The sequence below is a fragment of the Lutra lutra genome, chromosome 9, assembly GCF_902655055.1.
Source record: "Lutra lutra chromosome 9, mLutLut1.2, whole genome shotgun sequence".
Lineage (NCBI taxonomy): Eukaryota > Metazoa > Chordata > Mammalia > Carnivora > Mustelidae > Lutra > Lutra lutra.
Window position 1 is genome coordinate 108,740,044 of NC_062286.1, and position 21,648 is coordinate 108,761,691.

At 40.9% G+C, this 21,648-nt stretch overlaps 1 protein-coding gene across 3 annotated transcripts in view; it reads left to right on the top strand.

The window, feature by feature from the left end:
• The window catches only part of PAK5 (p21 (RAC1) activated kinase 5), a 295,759-nt gene that overhangs the window by 236,510 nt on the left and 37,601 nt on the right, over nucleotides 1–21,648 (top strand). For all 3 annotated transcript variants that reach the window (XM_047746869.1, XM_047746867.1, XM_047746868.1), the window contains one exon: nucleotides 19,731–20,516. In XM_047746869.1, coding sequence (XP_047602825.1) covers nucleotides 19,731–20,516 — 786 coding nt within the window. The remainder of the gene's footprint in view (nucleotides 1–19,730; nucleotides 20,517–21,648) is intronic.

Genomic DNA, 21,648 nt, shown 5'->3' on the forward strand with positions numbered 1-21,648 from the left:
GGGAGCCTGAAGGGAGCCAAGCAGATCATTTCAGCAGAGAAGGGAACCATAGACCTAGCCAGGTAAAGGCACTTGACGATGGCTTCAGAGCTGCCAACCACGGAACTTGGACTAGACCCCAGATTGCTGAGCTCTCAGTCCAGTGTTCTCTCTACGACACGATGGTGGTCTTTTCCTGGCGGTATGTAAGTCCCAGCTCAGCCCGTGGAAGAGGAACTTGATTCTCTTCTTGGGGACCTTGCAACTTGGAGTGTGCTCTGCAGACCAGCAGCATCAGCCTCGCCTGAGAGCTTGTTAGAAATTCAGAATCTGGGGTGCCTGGGTGACTCAGTGGGTTAAGCAGTTGCCTTCAGCTCAGGTCATGATTCCAGGGTCCTGGGATCGAGTCGAGCATCAGGCTCCCTGCTCAGCAGAGAGCCTGCTTCTCTCTCCTTCTGCCTGCCACTCTGCTTACTTGTGCTATCTCTCTGTCAAATAAATAAATAAATAAATAAAATCTTTAAAAAAAGGGAAGAAAGGAAGGAAGGAAGAAATTAATTCAGAATCTTGTGCCCCGAGCCAGACCTGCTGAATGAGAGTCTGCAAATTGATAAGATGCCCAGGGCATTTGCATTCATGGAAGCCAGGAAGATGCACTGTCCCGGGACACTGGTTTTCAATGTTGGCTATTCATTGGAATTAGCTGGGAGAGGTTTAAACATACTCCTGCCTGGGCTCCATCTCAAAGATTCTTATTTATGTGTTCGTGGGTACAGTCTTGGCATGTTTCTGACAGCTCCTTGAGCCACTACTTCTCCATAGCCCACCTCTAATATGCTGAAGATACTGGTGGCTTTTTTTCTTTTTCAAGATTTTCTTTATTTGACACAGAGAAAGCGAGCACAAATAGGAGGAGTGGCATATAGAGGGAGAGGGAGAAGCAGGCTCCCTGCTGAGCAGTTGAGCCCAATGTGGGGCTCGATCCCAAGACCCCGGGATCATGACCTGAGCTTGGGCAGATGCTTCACTGACTGAACCACCCAGACGCCCGTATTGACTGCTTTTTATTACATTTTCCTTCTGTGCAATAGGCTAGTATTTTCCAAACGAGTGAAAACCACCACCAGAAGACCCTAACTGATGACCTTGCTCCCATAGGATTAAGGGATTTACAAATTGCTGACAATTATTTAAAGGTGTTTTTATAAGGAAGGATGGTTAAACACGGGAACTGGTAATTGTGAGGAATTAAAAAAAAAAAAAAACTTTGTTCCCAAAAAAGGTTTGGCAGTAATATATAGGGAAATCCCAAATGATAAAAAATGTGGCAAATTATAAATACAATCAAAGATGAAGGACCAGAAAAATATAAATCATGGAAGAGAGAAAAGACCATAAAAAAGAACACAAATGTGCTAACTTCCCACATGAACATGAGCATGAACAATAGTTAAGCAATGAATTTGATTTTTTTTTTCAAGTTTCCCCTCCTAGGAATGCAATAGTTACAAAGTTCTTATCTATAGGAAAAGGGAGTGGGAGAAAGTCCTTCCTGCAAGAAAGCAAAGCTTTTCTAACTCTAATTTGTAAAGAAAAGTTCCTTGAGGTCTTTCTGTAGGGACAGGGAATGACATTAGTGAACTGTGTCTTCAAGAAGGTTCCCAGGGCAGGGGCACCTGGGTGGCTCAGTGGGTTAAAGCCTCTGCCTTCAGCTCAGGTCATGATTCCAGGGTCCTGGGATTGAGCCCCACATCTGGCTCTCTGCTCAGCGGGGAGCCTGCTTCCCCCTCCTCTCTCTGCCTGCCTCTCTGCCTATGTGCGATCTCTGTCTGTCAAGTAAATAAATAAAAAAATTAAAAAAAAAAAAGAAGGTTCCCAGGGCAAAAGCAGGAGTGGATTTCATGCTTCTTGTACTGTCTTTTTGTTAAATCTGTTCATAATGTGAAAGAATGGATAGGAAAAGGAAAGACGTTGTTTGAGCCTCTTCTGGGATGTGTGTGTGTGTGTGTGTCTCCAGCTTCATCTAAGCTATAACTCAGAGAAGGGGAGTTGTAAAATCCCTCTACATCTGTCCAGGGAGCTGGCATCCCACTTAGAGGAGAGAAGTGGATTATTATCTCTCTGTGCTAATGGAAGGACTCTTTCTGTTCTGTTAATATCCTTGAGTGAGGGAACAAAATTATCCAGTAAACTCTTTTCACACTGTGGCATTCTAGCCTTAAATGTGCCCGGAGCTCCCCAGTTGTCTTTCCCTTCTGTTTGGGAACAGTTCCTTTTTTTTTTCTTTTTCTTTTTTCTTTCCTTTTCTTTCTTTCTTTCTTTTTTTTTTTTTTTTGTATATAGAATAAAGAAATGACCCTATTAATCTGGAATTCAAGGGTTAAGGAATATTTTTGTCTTTGATAATACAGATCTATAGATATGCATAACACATCTAAATGTGCAAACGATATAGTGTGCATCTATGAGTGTAGGTCTCATGGAGAATTGACTGACTGTTCAAACTATCTATTGAATTGAAATCATTTCAGTTGTGAAAAGGGGACCTCAGGCAAATGGTCTACCAGTGCAGCTCAGGCTTCACTGGAAGTTTCCTTGAAATGCAAATCCTGACTTAGTAGCTCTGGAGGAAGGGGCTGAGAATCTGTGACCCTAACAGGCTTCCCAGGGAGTCCCAGGCAGCTGATCTGCAAACACACTTTGAGAAGTAAGGGGAGAAGCTCTCCTAGAGTGTGATTCCCAGGCTTGGCTGCATGTGGGACTCACCTGGGAGCTTGAGAAATTAATGTCACCTGGAGTCACCTCCAGAGCTGTAATTGGTGTGGGGAGAGGCCTTGGCTTCACGAATGTTCATAAACTCCCCCAGGTGACTCCGGCATGTGGCCACTGCTGAGAGCCACTGCCTTTGAAGCCACCAGTAGAGCAGAGCCTTCCACTGCCTCCGCTGTTAGAAAACCCCATGGTGCATTCTTAAACCCTTCGTTGAGTTTCAAAGAGATAAAAGCTTTGAAATGTGGATAGTCTTATATCTTGAATAGATGGAAAGATGGCCGGATGGAGATAGCGAGAGATCTTTGAGGGAAAAGAGATCTCATGTTGCAAAAGGAAAGAGAAACCACTTGATTCTATTCCGTAAATGGCTTGTAGAAACCAAAGAAATGAGGAATTAGTACCTCCCCTGGAGAGAACTCACAGGCTTCCAGGTTTCTCTGGGCAAAGTCAAGTTAGCAGGGAGAGATGCAGTAGGCTCCACCAATGGGAAAGGTGAAGAAATTAAGGATGAAAATGGCCTCCCCACTTGTAAGAGCATTCTTTCCTTGGCACTTGCTAAGTTACTAGAATATTCAGTGTGCAGTCTTGTATCTTTGATCAGATTTGCCTCCTCTCTGACTTGGTCACTCACTCAAAACCATACCCCATAAGAGTTGTTCTTCTCCTTCCCTTGGCCCTCCAGTCTACCAGTGCTGCTGCCTTATGCTTACCTCTCAGCCCCTTCTTTATGAATTGCCTTTCAGATTAAACTCCACAGCTCATCCACACCGTAGCACATACTGACCCTACACCTACTGCCAACACCTGGCAAACACTGATTCTGGGATATATCCAGTGCCCCCACCCCCGCCTTTGCAGAGGCTGCCCTCAGGGTACCACATATATGCTGAAAAAGACAAGCAACCACTTGGTTGGGTGTCACCCCAATGTATTTTAACAAAAGAATAACTTACATAAAAGATCATCAATGTGCAGCTTGCTATATTTTTACATATGTATGCATTCATGGAATGACCATGACCCAGATCAAGATAGAGAACATTTCATCACCCAGAAAATTCACTTGGGCCTCTTCCCAGTGACCGTCCTTCCCCTGGAGGTAACCATCATCTGTCTGACTTCCATCACTAAAGAGCAATGAGTGACTAACAGCTAGGAATGTTTGGTAAAGCTGACCTTAATATTTAATGGACTTGAAGTTTAATGTTTCTGAAACTTTTGGACTATTTAGAGCCCAGGTTTTGTCTACGTTTTTTTTTTCATGGGGAAACATAATTATTTCTTGCCATCGAAGACCCAGTCCATCTCTGAAATATTAAGTGCATAATGACAGTACCAACTTTATACCCTAAAATATTATTTAAGTGCCTAGCAGTTTTACTTCCAGATTAACAAGTTTCTTAACATTTATTATGCCTCGAAGAGATCCTTTTCATATTTGTTAAAATTGCTTAAAATGTCAGGTGGAAAAAAATGGAAGCTTTGGACACTTAAAGGTAAAATTTTGTTTACCAAATTAAATATGCCTTGTGCATCTTTATATAGTCTATAAGAAAGAAAAACTTTTGACATTTGGGTTTGCAGAGTAGCTGTATTTCAAGAATCGTGTAATTAGTTGGTTTGTTTTTACAGGGGGAGGATAGCAACTGATGTGTAGACTACACATTTTGTTCGCTATTAAATTTTCAAATGTCAGAATCTTGAGCAAAGTCGATGTAACAAGATGTTTCCTTTGTTGTGGTGACAGAATTTTGAAGTTGCTGTTAAGGCTAATTATTTCAAAGAGCAATCACCTTGTTTTTCCCCCAATTCCCATAATTCTGAGATTTAAACATCTTTCCATAAGAAAGTTTGTTTCTTTATTTTTAATTTTAAAAAGTTTTTTCTTGGGGTGCCTGGGTGGCTCAGTGGGTTAAGCCTCTGCCTTCAGCTCAGGTCATGATCTCAGACTCCTTCGATTGAGCCCCACATCGGGCTCTCTACATCGGGCTCTCTGCTTGGCGGGGAGCCTGCTTCCTTCTCTCACTCTCTTCTGCCTGCCTCTCGGTCTACTTGTGATCTCTGTCAAATAAATAAATAAAATCTTTTAAAAATATATTTTTTCTTTTTATAGAGGGGGCAGAAGAGGAGGGAGAGAGAGCATCTTTTTTTTTAATTTTTTATTTTTTCAGCATAACAGTATTCATTATTTTTGCACCACACCCAGTGCTTCATGCAATCCGTGCCCTCTACAATACCCACCACCTGGTGTCCCCAACCTCCCACCCCCCACCCCTTCAGAATTCTCAGATCATTTTTCAGAGTCCATAGTCGAGAGAGAGCATCTTAAGCAGGCTCCACACCCAGCATGGAGCCCAACACGGGGCTTGATCTCACAACCCTGAGATCACAACCTGATTTGAAATCAAGAGTTAGACTCTTAACTGATTGAGGAACCCAGGTGTCCCAAGGAAGTTTGTTTCTGGAAATATTTTCTATTACCTTGCCTTGGGTGTGCTTACTTTCCTCTCCTTATCTCCCAGAGGGGGTGGAGCTTGTCCCTGTGTGCTTTGCTTCCTCTCCCACACCCTGAGAGGTTAAAGTTGAGGATGCTGAAGGGTTCCACTATGATTTTCATATATATTGAGAAGCAGTACTCTACCAACTGAGTGACACAAATTGCTTGGTCTCTCTGAGCCTCATTTCCCTCCTGTGTACCCAGGGGTAATAATGTCATCTATCTCAGGGTCTTGTGAAGGTTGAATATGGGAAACCACTTCTGATTGTCTCGGCACACAGTGTTTAGGTCAATGTGGGCAACTAGAAGGTGTTTGAAGCCAGTTCATGGAATATTGGCAGTCATTTCATTGATCTCACAAATTATTTAAAGCTCAGATCCTGCATGGAGTGTGCTCAGCACTTGTCTCTGTCATTGTATCTGTGATGCCCAACAGTGAACAAGAACCCAGCCAGCTTGCGTCTCTGATTGCTGTTGCTTGAAAATTCCTTTGACAAGGGATAGGATCTCTTATTCTAGTCAATTAACTTGGCCCACAAACATAATCAGGAGTAGATGACCTGTGTTTCATGTCCCCCTTTGCCATAGAAGTATAGAGTATAAATGAGCCGAGTCCTTTTTTGGTGTCGAGGGATCCTATCCCACTGACACTCGGCACACCCAAATCACCAGGAGGCTTTTTTTGGTTTTGTTTTTGGTGCGGCCCATAAATCAATTACTAGAACAGCACAGCCCACCCCCAGGCCAAAAAAAAGACAGGGACAACTGCTAAGAGTCTAGTTCAAGAGTCAACAGACTTTTCCTGTGGAGGGCCATGGGCCATGTGGTTTCTGTCGTGACTGCTCCACTCCACCTCTTGTGGTCCAGAAGCAGCCACAGATGATGCATAAATGCACGTAACTGTGTTCCAACAAAAACGTCTTTACAAAAACGGGCTGGATTGGGCCCACAGACCGTAGCCTGCCATCTCCCATTTTAGATCAATGCTGTCCCCTAGAAATATAATGTGAAGCCATATTTAATTTCATATGTTCTATCTGGTAGCCACATTTTTAAAGTTCATAATATATGTGTTATATATATGTGTTAACATATGAAGTTTTAGACTCTGAAAAGATAGAATAAAACAAATCTTGGAATAGTAACTGAAATTTGCCAAAGTAACCTGCTGTCTAATGGCTTAAAAGTTTTTAAGTGGTAATAGGAAACTGCACACTTGCCAAAATGCCCATTTGGGGCTGATTTTTAAAAAAAGATTTTATTTATTTATTTGAGAGAGAGAGCATGAGAGGAGAGAGTCAGAGGCAGTAAAGTAAACTCCCTGCTGAGCCGGGAGCCTGATGCGGGACTCGATCCCCAGACTCCAGGATCATAACCTAAGCCAAAGGCAGTTGCTTAACCAACTGAGCTACCCAGGTGCCCTTGATTTTTTTTTTTATGGTCTATATAAACAGAACCAAAATTCTAACCATGAAGTTATGCCAATTACAAATAATTTTAGCCATCCGAAAAGCAACTCAGAGATAAGCCTTGGCTAGGCCCTGTTGGAACTCCATGCTGACTCATCCTTTATGAGCAAAAGCAGGTGTTGAGTGGCTCACTGAGGCTTCAGAGAAGGCTGCCACCCCAGGAGTCATCTCTAAGGAATTTCTACTCATATACATGCTTGTTCTCAGGCCACATTAAGGATTACCATCCCTATGCCCTATCCATAGGGACACCAGCCTGTCGTCCCCTGGCAGTCTGGTTCATGTGCCCTTGTATAAATGGGCCCCACTCCCAGCTTTTCTGACTCCCCTTCTGTGTCGCCCTGCTCTGGACAGCATGGAGAGATGGGGCATATGAATGAATTGAATTGGTGCTGGCTGACTTTGGATGACTCATCTCTGATATTCCAACAGGCCAGCCCAAGCCTGGCCCAAGCTTGGCCAGGAGAGGCAGGGGACAGGGAGGGTAGCAGCTGCCAAGACTCCGTGCAGCCCAAGCTAATAATTGGTATAATGCCTCTTCTGTCCACTCCCTTCGGTCTAAGCCAGCCATATGGCCATCTCAGATTCAAGGGTGGGAACATAGAATTCAACACCTCCTGGTCTGAAGGACTATAAATCCACATTACGTAGAAAGGGGGAATACTTGTGCCCATTGCAGAAGCAACCCATCACAGAGACTGATATCAAACTCTAAGGTTGGCCAGTGTGATAGGCTTTAACGAGTGTGCCTTCTTCCTCTCCCCTCAGTGAGTTTATAACTCATCCTGAAATACTGAAAAATAAAACATTTGTTCAGATGTGGTTCCTGTCTTACTGAAACCCTCGAATCCAGCTGAGATAAGCACTTCTGTTCACAGCTCTCAGTGCTCTACTCGGGTTCAGATGCTTAGTGTCCTTTCTTTTAACTTCTTATATCATGTTCCCTAAACTTTCCATGTGCTCTAGTCACATCTTAGACTGGGCTCCTCAAAAGTAGAGCTGAGACAAAGGCTTGTGGGTGAATTTATTCTGGAAACTGAGCTTAAGGTTCATAAGTCACAGTGCTTTCCTGGGTAACCCTGCAGCTGATGTGGCCGGTTATAGTCAGCGTGGGCACATGTGACCAGAACACTAAGGTCAAGTCTGTTCCTACCTATGCTCTTTAATTCCTGATCTATTCTCTAATTCTGGACTTGCTCTAATCATTATTATATTAGTTAAGCAAACTCTAGCTTCTGTAACTTATTAACCCTTACATCTTAGTAAATAAGCTCAATAAAATAGAAGTTTATGTCTCTCTTAATATCCAATGTGGATTTTCCTACCGAGAGCATGGTAGATATGCCCTGTGGTCATTCAGTAACGCACATTCTACCACATGGCTCCGGCATCCCTTCACCACCAAGAGGAGCCTGCCAGGTCTTCTCCATTCAGCTGGCAGGCAGGAGAATAAAGAGGAGAAAAGGCATTTCTCTGTGGCTCTGGCCTGGTTGGGATACATATTATACCCGGCTCTCATTCTATGAGTGAGAATTGGTCCCTCAGTCTGTCCAGGTGCAAAGGGTGCTGGAAAATGTGGTCCTGGCTGGGAACAGCTTTGCAGCAATACCTTTACACAACGGAAGGGGAGTATAGCTCTGTGGTAGCCACTGAACCTCTCTGCTGCATCAGTCAAGCATACTGATATCCATGCCCATGGGTTTTCGAGAAGGGCGTCCTGTCTTCATTTTTAATTTTTTTTAATTGTGATATCTATGTCTAAATGGTGTGCTGGTTGCCTTTTGTGTCCCATCTCATGCCTTTCAGGCCAGCCTTTTTCCCTCCGGAAATTGCTGAGGCAACCTGCTGCTCCCCTCTGTTATACCACTTACCTTTCTACCAGACATGGCGGTTTCCTCATCGCCACCTCAGGGGGCACACGTGGGAGTCCCCTTAACCTTTCTGACACAGAAGATGGGAGCAGGTTGATGAATCCTTCCATCTTCATTCCTATGATTGAACATTTCTGAGATGGGCTTCACAGCTCCTCAGGAAAACCAAGTCCCATGGTCCACAGAGAGCTAGCTTGATAACACACCCTTGAATTGACTTCCCCATCTCTGTGGCACCTCCTAACTATTCCTAACCTCATTTTCCAAAATGGACTACTCAAGTGCAAGCAAGCCTTTGCCTCAGCTCTGCTTTTGAGGAACACAGGCTCGGGTATGAATATAGCATATGAGAAGGTTAAAGAGTATTAGTAAATTCTCATACATACTACCCACATTAAGAAGTAGACGGGTGGACCCTTGTCTCATCTCCAAGTACTCCTTGCCCTTAGAAATGATTTCTTGTTGAAGCAAATGAGTAAGTTCATGAACAGAGATACTTCCTTAGAACTCATTGCTACCTAGACCCTGAACCAGAAAACAGCAAGCAAATACTAGTTAAGTTCCCAACTAGAATACTCATAGTCGAAAACCAACTTTAAACACATCCACGAAACATTTCTGATCATTACCCGCAGTCAAACTGACTCCCATTGATGTCAGCCCCCCGACTGCCTCACATTCCAAGCAAGTACCAGGGCTGTACACTGCTTTTGCTTTGCCAGATTAACAATAAACAGAAAGTCACCTTTAGGGATTATCCTTGTATGCAACTGGTCACTAAATGTGTTGGATTCCCTGTCTTTAAAGAGGCAGGGGGAAAAAAAAGATCATTTTCCAGTTCATGAGGAGTCTTGCTGTATACTGAATTCACAAAATCATTCTTAGATACATTGTAACTCCTGATAGTTTGTGCAGAACATAACAGTAATTTTAGTTAATCAAGGAATTAGCTTATTTGGATACTGTGTGATCATTACATATTTACTGAGATCTTCATGACTAGAAATCTTCACCACTGCTGCCACTTTGAGATGTGCTGTCCTGATGCTTCTGTTTTCCAGGAATATGCGATTCTAGCTTTTCACCCAATTAGCCCCACCCCCGTGGTTACCAAAAAAGATGTATGTAGAAAGATGAAAGAAAATAGAATAGAATAGAAATAGTATTCTGGTGTTAGAAAAACACAGCTGAGAATTAACATTTCTTGCCATAAGGATTCAAGTATGTCAAATCTGTCTGTTATGTACACAGCTCTTTCCAGCCACATTCCCTAATGAAACAAGAGAACCGGTTCTCTGCAAACAGGGTGAGAATTCAGATAAATTGTTAAAAGTAGATACTTTCTGTGAGAGACTCCTGGTTTGTTCTTGAGTCATGGGAATATTTAGCTTACTGACCTCCAAAGAAGCATTTACCCAGAACGACAAAATGGAACACATTCTCGAAGACGATGGAAGACATTGTTTTGTTTTGTTTTGTTTTTTTAAAGAAATGCAAGGTCTTATTAGGGCAAAGCTGTTAATTAACACACTTCATTATTGTCAAGGTTAATACAGTCTGTGAGAGCAGAGGCCCTTTTTCATCTCTTCCTCGGAACACAGGGAGACAGCTGTTCTTACGGACAGATCCATTATAGCTTATCACTGGCCGGCAGCCTGGGGAAGGAGCGCCATGAAATATGGCCGCTGTCACCGAGAGAGCAGACGCTGAGCTGGTTCAGGCACAATGGAAAGACAATGAGAACCGGGGTGTCAAGCTCAAATAGATTGGGTTGCATTGATTTTTAATGCCTGGCTGTTCCGCAGCATGAAATTCACCGATACTCTTGTAGTTATTACATTATTGATCTCTAAAACTGCACAATCTTGCTTTCATAAACATCAGACACTGACGGCCGCAAATAGTGGTTCTTACATTTTGAAGCCTGGTTAAACCATGTAAAATTCTAGATGTTTGGATTGTATTATCATTGCTTGGCTGTTTATGATTCCTTAAAGTGAAACCTTCTAGTTGCACTGGTCTTCCTGATTGAATAAGGTTATTTGACTCTTCTTTTTTTGTCTTCCTTTTAGGCAGGTCAACAATTTATTTTTAATAGATATATATTTTTTGCAAGCCCCTGCTTGTTAACACTGATGTAATAGTTTTCATGGAAAGAGAAAAGTGTGTACTACCTTTAAGAGTAATACACGTATACCATCTGGAAACATTTCCAAATGCTAAAAAGGGGATCCAAGAAAAGACCATGCCTTATATGGCCTGTTACAGTGTCTTGGGGTGTTTCTTTGTTTTTTTGGTCTTTGGTTTTGTTTTTTTGTTTTTGCTATAGATAAAATTTCTTTCTGAAATTTTCCAATATCCACAACCACAACTTTACTTCCATGGCACTCGGGTTTTTTTCATCAATAACTAAGATTTATAGTTTGATACTAAGATCATGATGCTATAGAGGCAGGTGTGCCAAAATAGTGAAACCTATTAAAGTATTCATTTTAGTGAACCATTAGAAACATTTCACCCCTATAGGGAACAGGAAAATGTTGAAGAGTGTAGCTCCTAGCAGCCAACTGTAACATCAAATAATTTTAACACAGTATATACATATGTAATACTATATATGTGTGTATATGCATATATAATGTTATCTAGATACAAAATATATTTAGATATAAATATATATTTATTATAAAATATACAAATATATTTAACTATATAGATACAAAATATATTTAACTATATACTTAATAAAATATATATATTTAATACACACACACACATATATATAATCCTGAATCCTATTAAACTGAAAAGTATATGCCAGTCTAATTTTTTTTTTTTTTTTTAAATTTTAAAAGTACCCTAGTTGTGAGGAGTGCCTGGGTGGCTCAGTGGTTAAAGCCTCTGCCTTCGGCTCAGGTCATGATCTGAAGGTCCTGGGATCGAGCCCCACATCGGGCTCTCTGCTTAGCGGGAAGCCTGCTTCCCCATCTCTCTCTCTCTGCCTGCCTCTCTGCCTACTTGTGATCTCTGTCTGTCAAATAAATGAATAAAATCTTAAAAAAAAAAAGTTACCCTAGTTGTGGAAAATCTGGAAAATATACTAACCCCATTGAGTACACAGTGTGAAGAGCAAAACACCAGGGTTATCACTGCCTGGGAGCTCATTCAAGATGCAGAATCTCAGCCCCTTCCTCAGACCTAACGCGTGAGAATCTCCCTTTAACAGGATCTGCCCATGATTTGTATGCACATTAAGACTTGAGGAACACAGGTCTAAAATATATAGCACCCTTAATCTCCCCACCTAGAGATGACCACTGGCAATACTTTATTGTATTTCTATTAATTTTATTATTCTATATATATCTTTCAGTTTAAATGGTTGAAAGTCTAATTTTGTTAATTTTTATGACTCAGACACTACCTTTGTAAGAAAGATACCAATGGAGTGCTAACCATGACTTGAAACTATCCCATTTTTTTTTAGATCTATAAGGAATACCTATTTGATATATATAACAATTGTAGTTAATGATATATCTTTAAACTGAGGAAGCTTGTGTTTTGTATCCCAAGTTACAAATCATAGTTTTTAAAGGTCTAAAACATCAATTCTTCCATTGTATAAAGCTATTTATTTATTCTGTTATTTGAGGCTTTTCCCCCTAAATTATTATCAATCTGATTTAAAGAGACTATGGACTCTGAAAAACGATCTGAGAATTTTGAAGGGGTGGGGGGTGGGAGGTTGGGGGCACCAGGTGGTGGGTATTGTAGAGGGCACGGATTGCATGGAACACTGGGTGTGGTGCAAAAATAATGAATACTGTTATGCTGAAAAAAATAAAAAAATTAAAAAAAAAAAGAAACCATTTCAAATAAAAGACACAAAAAATAAAAAAAAATAAAAGTAAATTTTAACTTATAAAATAGTTAAATCTACCATTTACTAGTACTTAGTGTATTCTAGAAATTATGCCAACTGTTTTACCCATATTATTGAATCACATTAACCCGATGAGGAAAAGATTTATTCTTGCCATCTTCTGGTTCAGAAACCATGGCTTTAAAAGCTTAGGTAACTTGCCCACTGTCACATAGCTGGTAAGAGCTGTGAGCCTGATTTGAAACAAGAATAAAAAGTACTACATTGTTTTTTAAAAGTGTTTCTTATTCAGTGAGAGTAATATCAGTAAGATATTTAAAGCATAATTAATGAGAGAAAAAATGGACTCTTCCAAACAGAACTTCATGATGTTATCACTTAGTCATTTAAAAAATACTTACAGATAGTATGGATATAGGCACATTCTAAATCTCTGTTACAGCTTTAGCAGTTACTATATGGATGTGTGAGTGGATGGATAGGTGGTTGGATGGATATATTGATAGATGATAGATAGAAATCTAAATTCCTTTCTCACAGTATTCCCCAGAAAAAAGTGACTGTGTTCCAAGCCTGCATATTCAGCTTATTAATGAAATCGGAAGAGTTTTAGTGGGAAAACAGGACAATTTAAAGGACTCAGTAGTTTCAAAGGAAGTATTCAATAATGTTCTAATCACAAAGGAATCACACGGGGAGGGATTTTTTCCTTCTAAATATCTGTATCCTGGTAGTGAATTTCTAAGACTAACTGTGCAGTTCTATCATAGCCATTTGTTAATTTGCTGAAGATGAACTAACAGGTTCTCTGGATACAAATTCCCCAGGACAAGTGATTGAAATGCTAATTTGGTATGAGTGGGGAACATTTTCTTCTGTTATTATAATTATCCACATAGCCCTAAGAATGGTGGCATCTTAACAGACTCTGATCCTCTCTGTGCCTCCATCATCGAGTAAGTGATGAGCTGGTAATCACCTTTCTTTCTTTCTTTCTTTTTTTCTTTCTTTCTTTCTTTTTTTCCCTTCTGTATCCATTATTTCCTCCTGGACCTAGCTCGTAACTCACTCTTCCTGAAAACTTTTTAGGATTTTTAGTTCGCTCATCTCTGATCTTTTCTTTACTCCATAATTTCCATAGCTTAACTAGCCTTCATTGATGAGTTGTGTTTAATGTTCTTTACTCATCTCAGATTTACAAATCTGTGTCCTCTGGAAGGCAGTACATGTGTACATTGACATGTTTCAAAACTGTTATATATTCCCTCCCTCCATCAGCCTCTACAGTTCCTGGAGGTAGCTGGGAAGGCTATCACTAGCTATCAAGTGATAGTGTCCTTTTTATAAATTGGAGACTAGGTCATGAAAAAAGGATGAAACTAAATCACAAAGCAAATGTGGCTGAAATTAAAACCAGAACCTAGAATTGCCCATATGGTATAAATTCAACAACTCATCGCTAGGGAATGGAGTGAACAGTAGAAAATATATATTTTATTGACCCGTTTTTGATGGATTGTGATGTCACACACTAAGTGTTTACATTGCCAACTGGTGCTATTTTGTTTAGCTCAAAAGAGTCGGAAGAGTATCTCAGAAAGAGAGTTAGACTAACGAAGTGATGCAGCATTCATCATGGGTCTGCTGTACTTTGAGAGAGAGAGGACACTAGACTGGAAAAGAGAGGATTTGGGTTTGAATCCCAGATCTGTTACATGTCAGTGGGCAAAGTCAGCTTTGAGTTTTAGTGTCACTCAGGAAAGAGAGGAGGAGGCCTCGATGATCTCTAGATTTTTTCCAGCACTAAGATGCTAGAAGTGATTCTGTCATCCAAGAGCTGTATTCAGAGATAGGAAGGATGGAAGCAGACAAGAAAGATTAATATTGTTTAAGATGGATAGAATTTAGAAAAATGATTTTTATTTTCTGGGATATAGACCCGAAGATTACATTGAACATGAAAAATTGCAATATAGTTAATGATTATTTGTCAAGTTCAGAGAAAGTCTGGATAATATTTTGGTTAAAGGATTATCCAGGCAGGTCCAATAATTGAGAAGGTACTTAAAGGCCTTGGCATACCTTATAGTCATTATTCACATGGCATATCAGTCAGTATGAATGCCCAGGATTAGAAATACCAGGAAGCTACTTTTGGGGAAGACCGCAAATCCCTGAGAACATTTCATTGAGTAATCTGCCAGGTGTTGTTAGAGAGAATAGGAATGTGCAAGAGTACAATCTCTATCCAGAATTCTGGCTAAAAAGACTCTTAGTTGGTCCACTGTGATATAAACAAATTAATACCATTTTCTTAAAAATGTGTACAAAACGTGGGGTGCCTGGGTAGCTCAGTCAGGTGAGCATCAGACTTGATTTCGGCTGAGGTCATGATGTAGAGGTCATGGGATCGAGCCCCGCGTTGGACTTCTTGCTCAGTAAGAACTCTGCTTAGGGTTCTCTCTCTCTCCCTTTCCCTTTACCCCTACCCTCCCTCATGCCCTTGCTCACTCACGCTCTCTCAAATAAATAAATAAGTCTTTTTAAAAAATTTGTACAAAGCATTATTGAAAAAGAGAGGAGGCCAGTTGTTAAATCCACAGAAAGTAAGAGTACCTATGTCTAGGAAAGTTTGAAGAACACCCTGAGCAAATAGAAAGAGAAATTATAAGCAGCTAAGATACACCTGAGATGCAGTTGGAAGCTGCTCAGATAGACATGAGAGTTTTGAGGGTGAGTTTCTAGCATTCGTACTCAATGCATCAAAAGATGTCCATTTCTTCCTTTCCTCTCCCCTATGCTCACTGTTCCCTGTGCAAGGTATTGCTTCTCCCAAGTTCATCTGTTGTGGTGGGCATAGATGTTGTTGCTCTGAGAAGAGGTCCTGATGTATATATGATACCTGGTTCTTTTTCTCTCTGGGGGATGCTCACACAAAATACCACCTCTTTGGACAATCCATTTATATGCCGCCCCCACAAACAGTCATAACACTCCATATAATGGAATACTATTCAGTGATTTTAAAGAAGAATAGGGAAAAATTGACTATTAATTCACAGAACAACCTGGATTGACCTTAAATGCATTATAGTAAATGAAAGAAGCCAGACCAAAAGGCTCCTTACTGTTTGATTCCCTTCATATGATATTCGGGAAAGGCAGATCCGTAACAGTGGAAGACAGATCAGCAGTATACCAAAGGTTTGGGGAGGAGGTGGTGTCTCACCAGGGGAAGCTTAGGAGAATTTGAGGGGGCAGGTGTAGAACTAATCTGTATGACTCTGTAATGGTGATACATGATGCTTCCTATTTATCAATACCCACAGAACTTTCCAGCACAAAGAGTAATTTTTTAAGCCAACCAGGAGATCAAGAGGATCCCAGGATGGAATACAAACTGTGGAAGAAGAATGTACCTGTTACAATGTCATTGAAGAGGGTGTTACCTAAGTAACTTTGGAGAACAAGGCTTTCTTTGAATGGAAGCTTTAAGCCCAAAGCCCATACTAAACACTGTACTCTCGCAGTCAACAGTGTTTCCCATGGTGGTGTGGGATCATAATTCTGAAATGGCTACATCTATACACTGGGATTGAATATCCAAAAGAATGGCAGGTGAAGATTCAGGTTTTTCACCAACAAATAAGAGAGAAAGCTGGAATGAACCATGTGGTCCTAGATGAAATTCAGAGACAACAGTAAGAATTCATGTTTAGCTTAATATAATTACAGATGGATGGATATATTTAGAAATTTCTGTGCCTACTGGGGGAAGTGTGTATATCCATGGATTGCCTGGCTGTGTTCACAGAGACGGTCTGAAACCAGTGTCATCCCAGTAGCAATGAGCACACCCAGCAGCCAGATACTAGTTTCTAGTGTCATTATCCAGTTCAAGGAACCAGGCCTCTTGGATAAATGGTAGATTCTAGGGCAAGGGCAGGGAACGGACAAGATGAACCCAGGGCATCTTGTAGAGCCAAAAGGTAAGGAAGGGCTCAAAAAATAAGAAGATGGGGTTTGGGAAAGGGACAGAGCAGCCAGTCTGAAATAACTCTTAATAAATAAAGCTGGAACAATTAGAGCAACAGAACAAAACATAGTTTAGGGTTATAGTGCAAAGAATAAAGCAAATATCCATGATTTCTATCCATACTGACCAAACTGAATAATTGAATAAGTAAGTAGAATTTGCAAGTCTCCTGTGCAGAAGAATTCCACATATGTTATGTAGATACCCAACTCAAGGAGGGAGAGTGGTTTACTTCCAAGGGTATGGTTTGGAAAGCAGGGAAGGGAGGGGACTGTAACTCTACATGTGGAAACCTGGTGAACACTACCTGGGCCAGATGACCAAGGCCGCCATCATCAGTGATAAGCCACGTTGATCATAGGCACGCTGGACATGATGTGATAAAATTGGTACCTCACTCCATGATCTCCCCGCACAACCCACCCCCAACCAATAAACTCAGTTTAACCATGGGAAAAATATCAGATATTCCTGGTTGAGGGATATTCTGTGGAGCCCCTGACCACTCTTCCTTAAAACTGGCAAGGTCATCAGAAACAAGGAAAATCTGAGAAACTATCACAGGCCAGAGAAGACTAAGGAGACATGACACATCATATCCTGGATGGGACCCTGGAACACTAGGAAAGGAGCTCATGTTTAGTTAATAACAGTGTAAGATGTTAAAAGTACAGTAAGGGATATATGAGTATATTCCGTATATTCTCTTTGCAACCTCTCTGTTAATCTAAAAACATTCCAGAATTAAAAGTTTATTTAAAGGGCACCTGGGTGACTCAGGTCATGATCCCAGAGTCCTGGGATCGAGTCCCACATCCGGCTCCCTGCTCCACCCCGCAGGAAGCCTGCTTCTCCCTCTCCCACTCCCTCTTCTGTATTCCCTCTCTCGCTGTGTCTCTCTCTGTCAAATACATAAATAAAATATTTAAAAAAAAATTAAAATTAAAAAAATAAAAGTTTATTTAAAAGAGGAGTATAGACCAAAAGTCTTAGTTCCAGACTGATTGGATAGAGAAAAACAAAACCTTGGCTTTCATCCTGGAGACTTTGAGAAATACTGATCTTATAAGGTATAAGCTTTATAACTTTGACTTTTCCCTCTAGTTTGAAACCCTCTCTTCTACTGAGATGATTTTGAACTCCTTTGCTACATGCTCAAAGGTATTTTTCTCTTAAAATCCTGGAAGACCGAAGTCACAACACTTTGTTCTTTGTTCTTTGATCCACCCCCGTCTTCTTTTGCGGCAAACCTTGTCATTGTGAAGGCACAGCTGACTGGCTTTGTAAATGGTTTGTGATTTCTTGCTGTTCCTGGTATTCCGGTGTTATTTAGGTTCATTAAAGGGAACATTTGGGCCTGGCAGTTTGTCACTAAGATTTCAAGTATGACTGTGTCAATTACTAAGCCGTCCGGACGTCAGTGATGATGATACCAAAGTCTAGCTCTAGGAGGCATTATAGTTAGATGATTAATGAGAATATCACATGTGATCACAAATGAAATCTCCCAAGGAATCTTCATGCTCTTACTTACTTACAGTTCAGAAAGGGCCTTCCTCCTCCTTAAAATCTGGTAACTTCAATTTTCATGTCTTCCATAAAACGCTTAAAAAAAAAAGTGTGCCCATTCCTGGGTATGTTAATACTCATGTGACAGTGTTTGCTGGTTTTGCAAATAATCTGAATAATGAATGTAAAAAATAATAAATATGATTTTTCTTACAAGTTATACACTTAAAATTATAATCAGCCTATTGTTAGGTGGTTAGGGTTTATTATTTAAGGATGGGATGGGGTGGGGAGGAGGTTTCCCCTAAACTGGCAAATAAGACAATAATTGCTTATACAGTCATATAGTCTTCTAAATGGCTTTTTGATGTTTATTCTTTTTTCTTTTTTTTTCCCCGTTTGTAACATAATTAGCTACAATAAAAGCTGGTATTACTAAATAATGGCCAGTAAACACACATGGGAAGATGTGGTTAAGAAAATGTTACTTTAGACTGTGCGAGGGCCCTGGTCAAATGCTGTTTGGACGTGTGTCCCTCATCCTTCCCACAGATCCCCAATATAATTTTTTTTAAGTTAAATTTCTAAAACTCTTTTTAAAATAAAACTGAGTTTGAGGATCTACCCAAACCAGCCCATCTGCTTTCCCCAGGATGTGTAAATATTTCCAGAGCTAAGAAGCTTCCTCTGGGGTTTTGTGTACTTGTTTTGAATTTCAGAGATGAGTATTAGAAAGTAGAAGTTATTTGGGGGCTAATGGAGCCACATGCTGTTTACAAGGCTTCCTTATAAATAATCTATATTTTAATAATTAAAAAAAAAAAGAAAGAAAATGTTACTTTATAATATCGAGGATAAAGGTTTTCGGGCACGTTTCCTTCCCTTTTAGTACCTGGCATTATTTGATACATATTTAACTCCGTGTTCACCGAGGAACTGGGACATGTTTTTCACTGCAGTTTAGCGTCTGGGTGTGCCTGGGGAGGCGTCACAAAGAGCCTATAAAAGGTTTCCACCTACAGCAGGAGTAGGAGGGCAGGAAGGAGCCCAAGAAGGGCACTGAGACCAAGCGTTCGGTTTCGGATTGTTCTTTGTTGGGGCCAAAATTCACCAAGCTTAGGTTCCCCGACTAGCGACGGAAGGACTAATGCCTCAGAGCTCTTAAAATTTTCTGCCATATTGGGGCGCCTGGGTGGCTCAGTGGTTTAAAGCCTCTGCCTTCGGCTCGGGTCATGATCTCAGGGTTCTGGGATCGAGCCCCGCATTGGGCTCTCTGCTTGGTGGAGAGCCCTTCCCTTCCTCTCTCTCTGCCTGCTTCTCTGCCTGCGTGTGATCTCTGTCAAATAAATAAATAAAATATTAAAAAAAAATTTTTCTGCCACATCTTAGCCGTCCCCACGCCCCCCGCCCCACCCCACCCTCAAGCGTGAGTGAATGCGCAAATAATCGGCTTTTCGATGTTTAATTGATCTCTCGATCAAGTGAGGTAAAAGAAAATTTGCAGCTTAAGATCATTTGCAATTTAAGAATATGTGACTTATTTCACCACTGAAATCAGTCAACAATTTTTGTTTATTATCACTTTTGAGGGGATTCCCTGGGGTCATTTTTCCTCTGTGGTTTAAATTAGATGGAGTAGGGGCGGGATTCCAGCATCAGTTTGAAAGCATGAAATGTTTTCTTTAAATGGCATTCCCTTTACCGTTCCCAGACAATCGTTAGAGGAACTAAACCGTGCAAGGAAACCTCCATCAACGGCCTGCTAGAGGACTTTGACAACATCTCCGTGACTCGCTCCAACTCCCTAAGGAAGGAAAGCCCGCCCACCCCAGACCAGGGAGCCTCCAGCCACGGTCAAGGCCATCGGGAAGAAAATGGCTTCATCACCTTCTCACAGTATTCCAGCGAATCTGATACCACTGCTGAGTACACAACCGAGAAGTATCGAGAAAAGAGTCTATATGGTGATGACCTGGATCCATTTTACAAGAGCAGCCACGTGGCCAAGCAAAACGGGCATGTTACCAAGACCAAACACGGAGAGGTCCACTATCCTGAGATGAAGCCTTGGAAATCCGATCTCTCCAGATTTCCCCTTGATTATCACGCACACTTGGACTCACTGAGCAAACCAAGTGAATACGGCGACCTCAAGTGGGAGTACCAGAGAGCCTCAAGCAGTTCCCCTCTAGATTACCCATTCCAGTTCACGCCTTCTAGAACTGCGGGGACCAGTGGGTGCTCCAAGGAGAGCCTAGTGTTCAGCGAAAGCGAGTGGGGACCCAGCCTGGATGACTATGATAGGAGGCCAAAGTCGTCCTACCTGCATCAGACCAGCCCTCAGCCCACCATGCGGCAGAGGTCCAGGTCAGGCTCAGGGCTCCAGGAACCCATGATGCCCTTCGGAGGAAGTGCATTTAAAACCCACCCCCAAGGACACTCATACAACTCCTACACCTACCCTCGCTTGTCCGAGCCCACAATGTGCATTCCAAAGGTAAAGTTCTTCTTCCCTCCCATGGGCAGGCACCCCACAAATGCGGTGCTCATTCTCACATAGTCAGATTCTAATGTGATGGTTTGCCTTTTAAGTGAGAATCCATATTGAAACCCTACCTGGTAGGGCAAAGGATATAAGCCAAGGCACGTTTATTCATTAAAATCAAAGTCTTTGGAGATCTCCTACAGGGTTTCTGATTAAAAGGCAAAAAAAAAAAAATCTTTATTTGAAAGCTATCCTGATACACTACTATTAAATATTGGGTGCTCATATTATACGAAGTCCTCTGTTAAGGAGCATATGATTGTAAGCCGTTAGATGGAAGAATACAGTGGTTCCTGCCTTCTGGCAAAGTTTACAAGAACCTGTTGAAAAGGAAAAAAAAAAAAAAGTCAGGATTACATGGTAAGTTTTTAATAAAGTTCATTTTAAAGTTAAATTTTAATATACTAACTGTTCGAACAGGTAGGGGGTAACAGCTCATTGTGGTTTTGATTCTTCTCTGATGGTGAGTCATGTCTAGAACCTTTCCATGTACCATTGACCATTTGTATATCATCCCTAGAAAAATGTGTTTTTAGGTTCTTTGTCCGTTTTTTGATTGGGTTATTTGGTTTGTTTTTTGTTTCTTGTTTTTGCTATTGAGTTGTGTGAGTTCCTTATATATTTTTTAACCCCTTATCAGACATGTGGTTTGCAGATATTTTCTCCCATCCCATCAGTGCCTTTTCATTTTGCTGATCTTGCCCTTTGCTGGACAGAAGCTTTTTATTTGATGTAGTCCCACTTGTTTTCTTTTGCTATTGTTGCCTTTTGGCGTCAAAGATGAAAAATCATTGCCAAGACCAATGCCAAGGAATTTACCTCCTATTTTTCTTCTAAGAATTTATGGTTTCAGGTCTTACAGTCAAGTCTTCAATGCATTTTGAGTTAATTTTTGTATGTGTTTAAGACAGGCGTCCAGTTTCCTTCTTTTACATGTAGCTGTCCAATTTTCACAACACTGTATACTGAAAAGACTATCCTTTCTGCATTTTTATATTCTCAGCAACTTTGTCAAAAATTGACTGACTATGTATATGTAGGTTTATTTCTGGTCTCTAATGTGTTCTCTTAATCTATGAGTCTG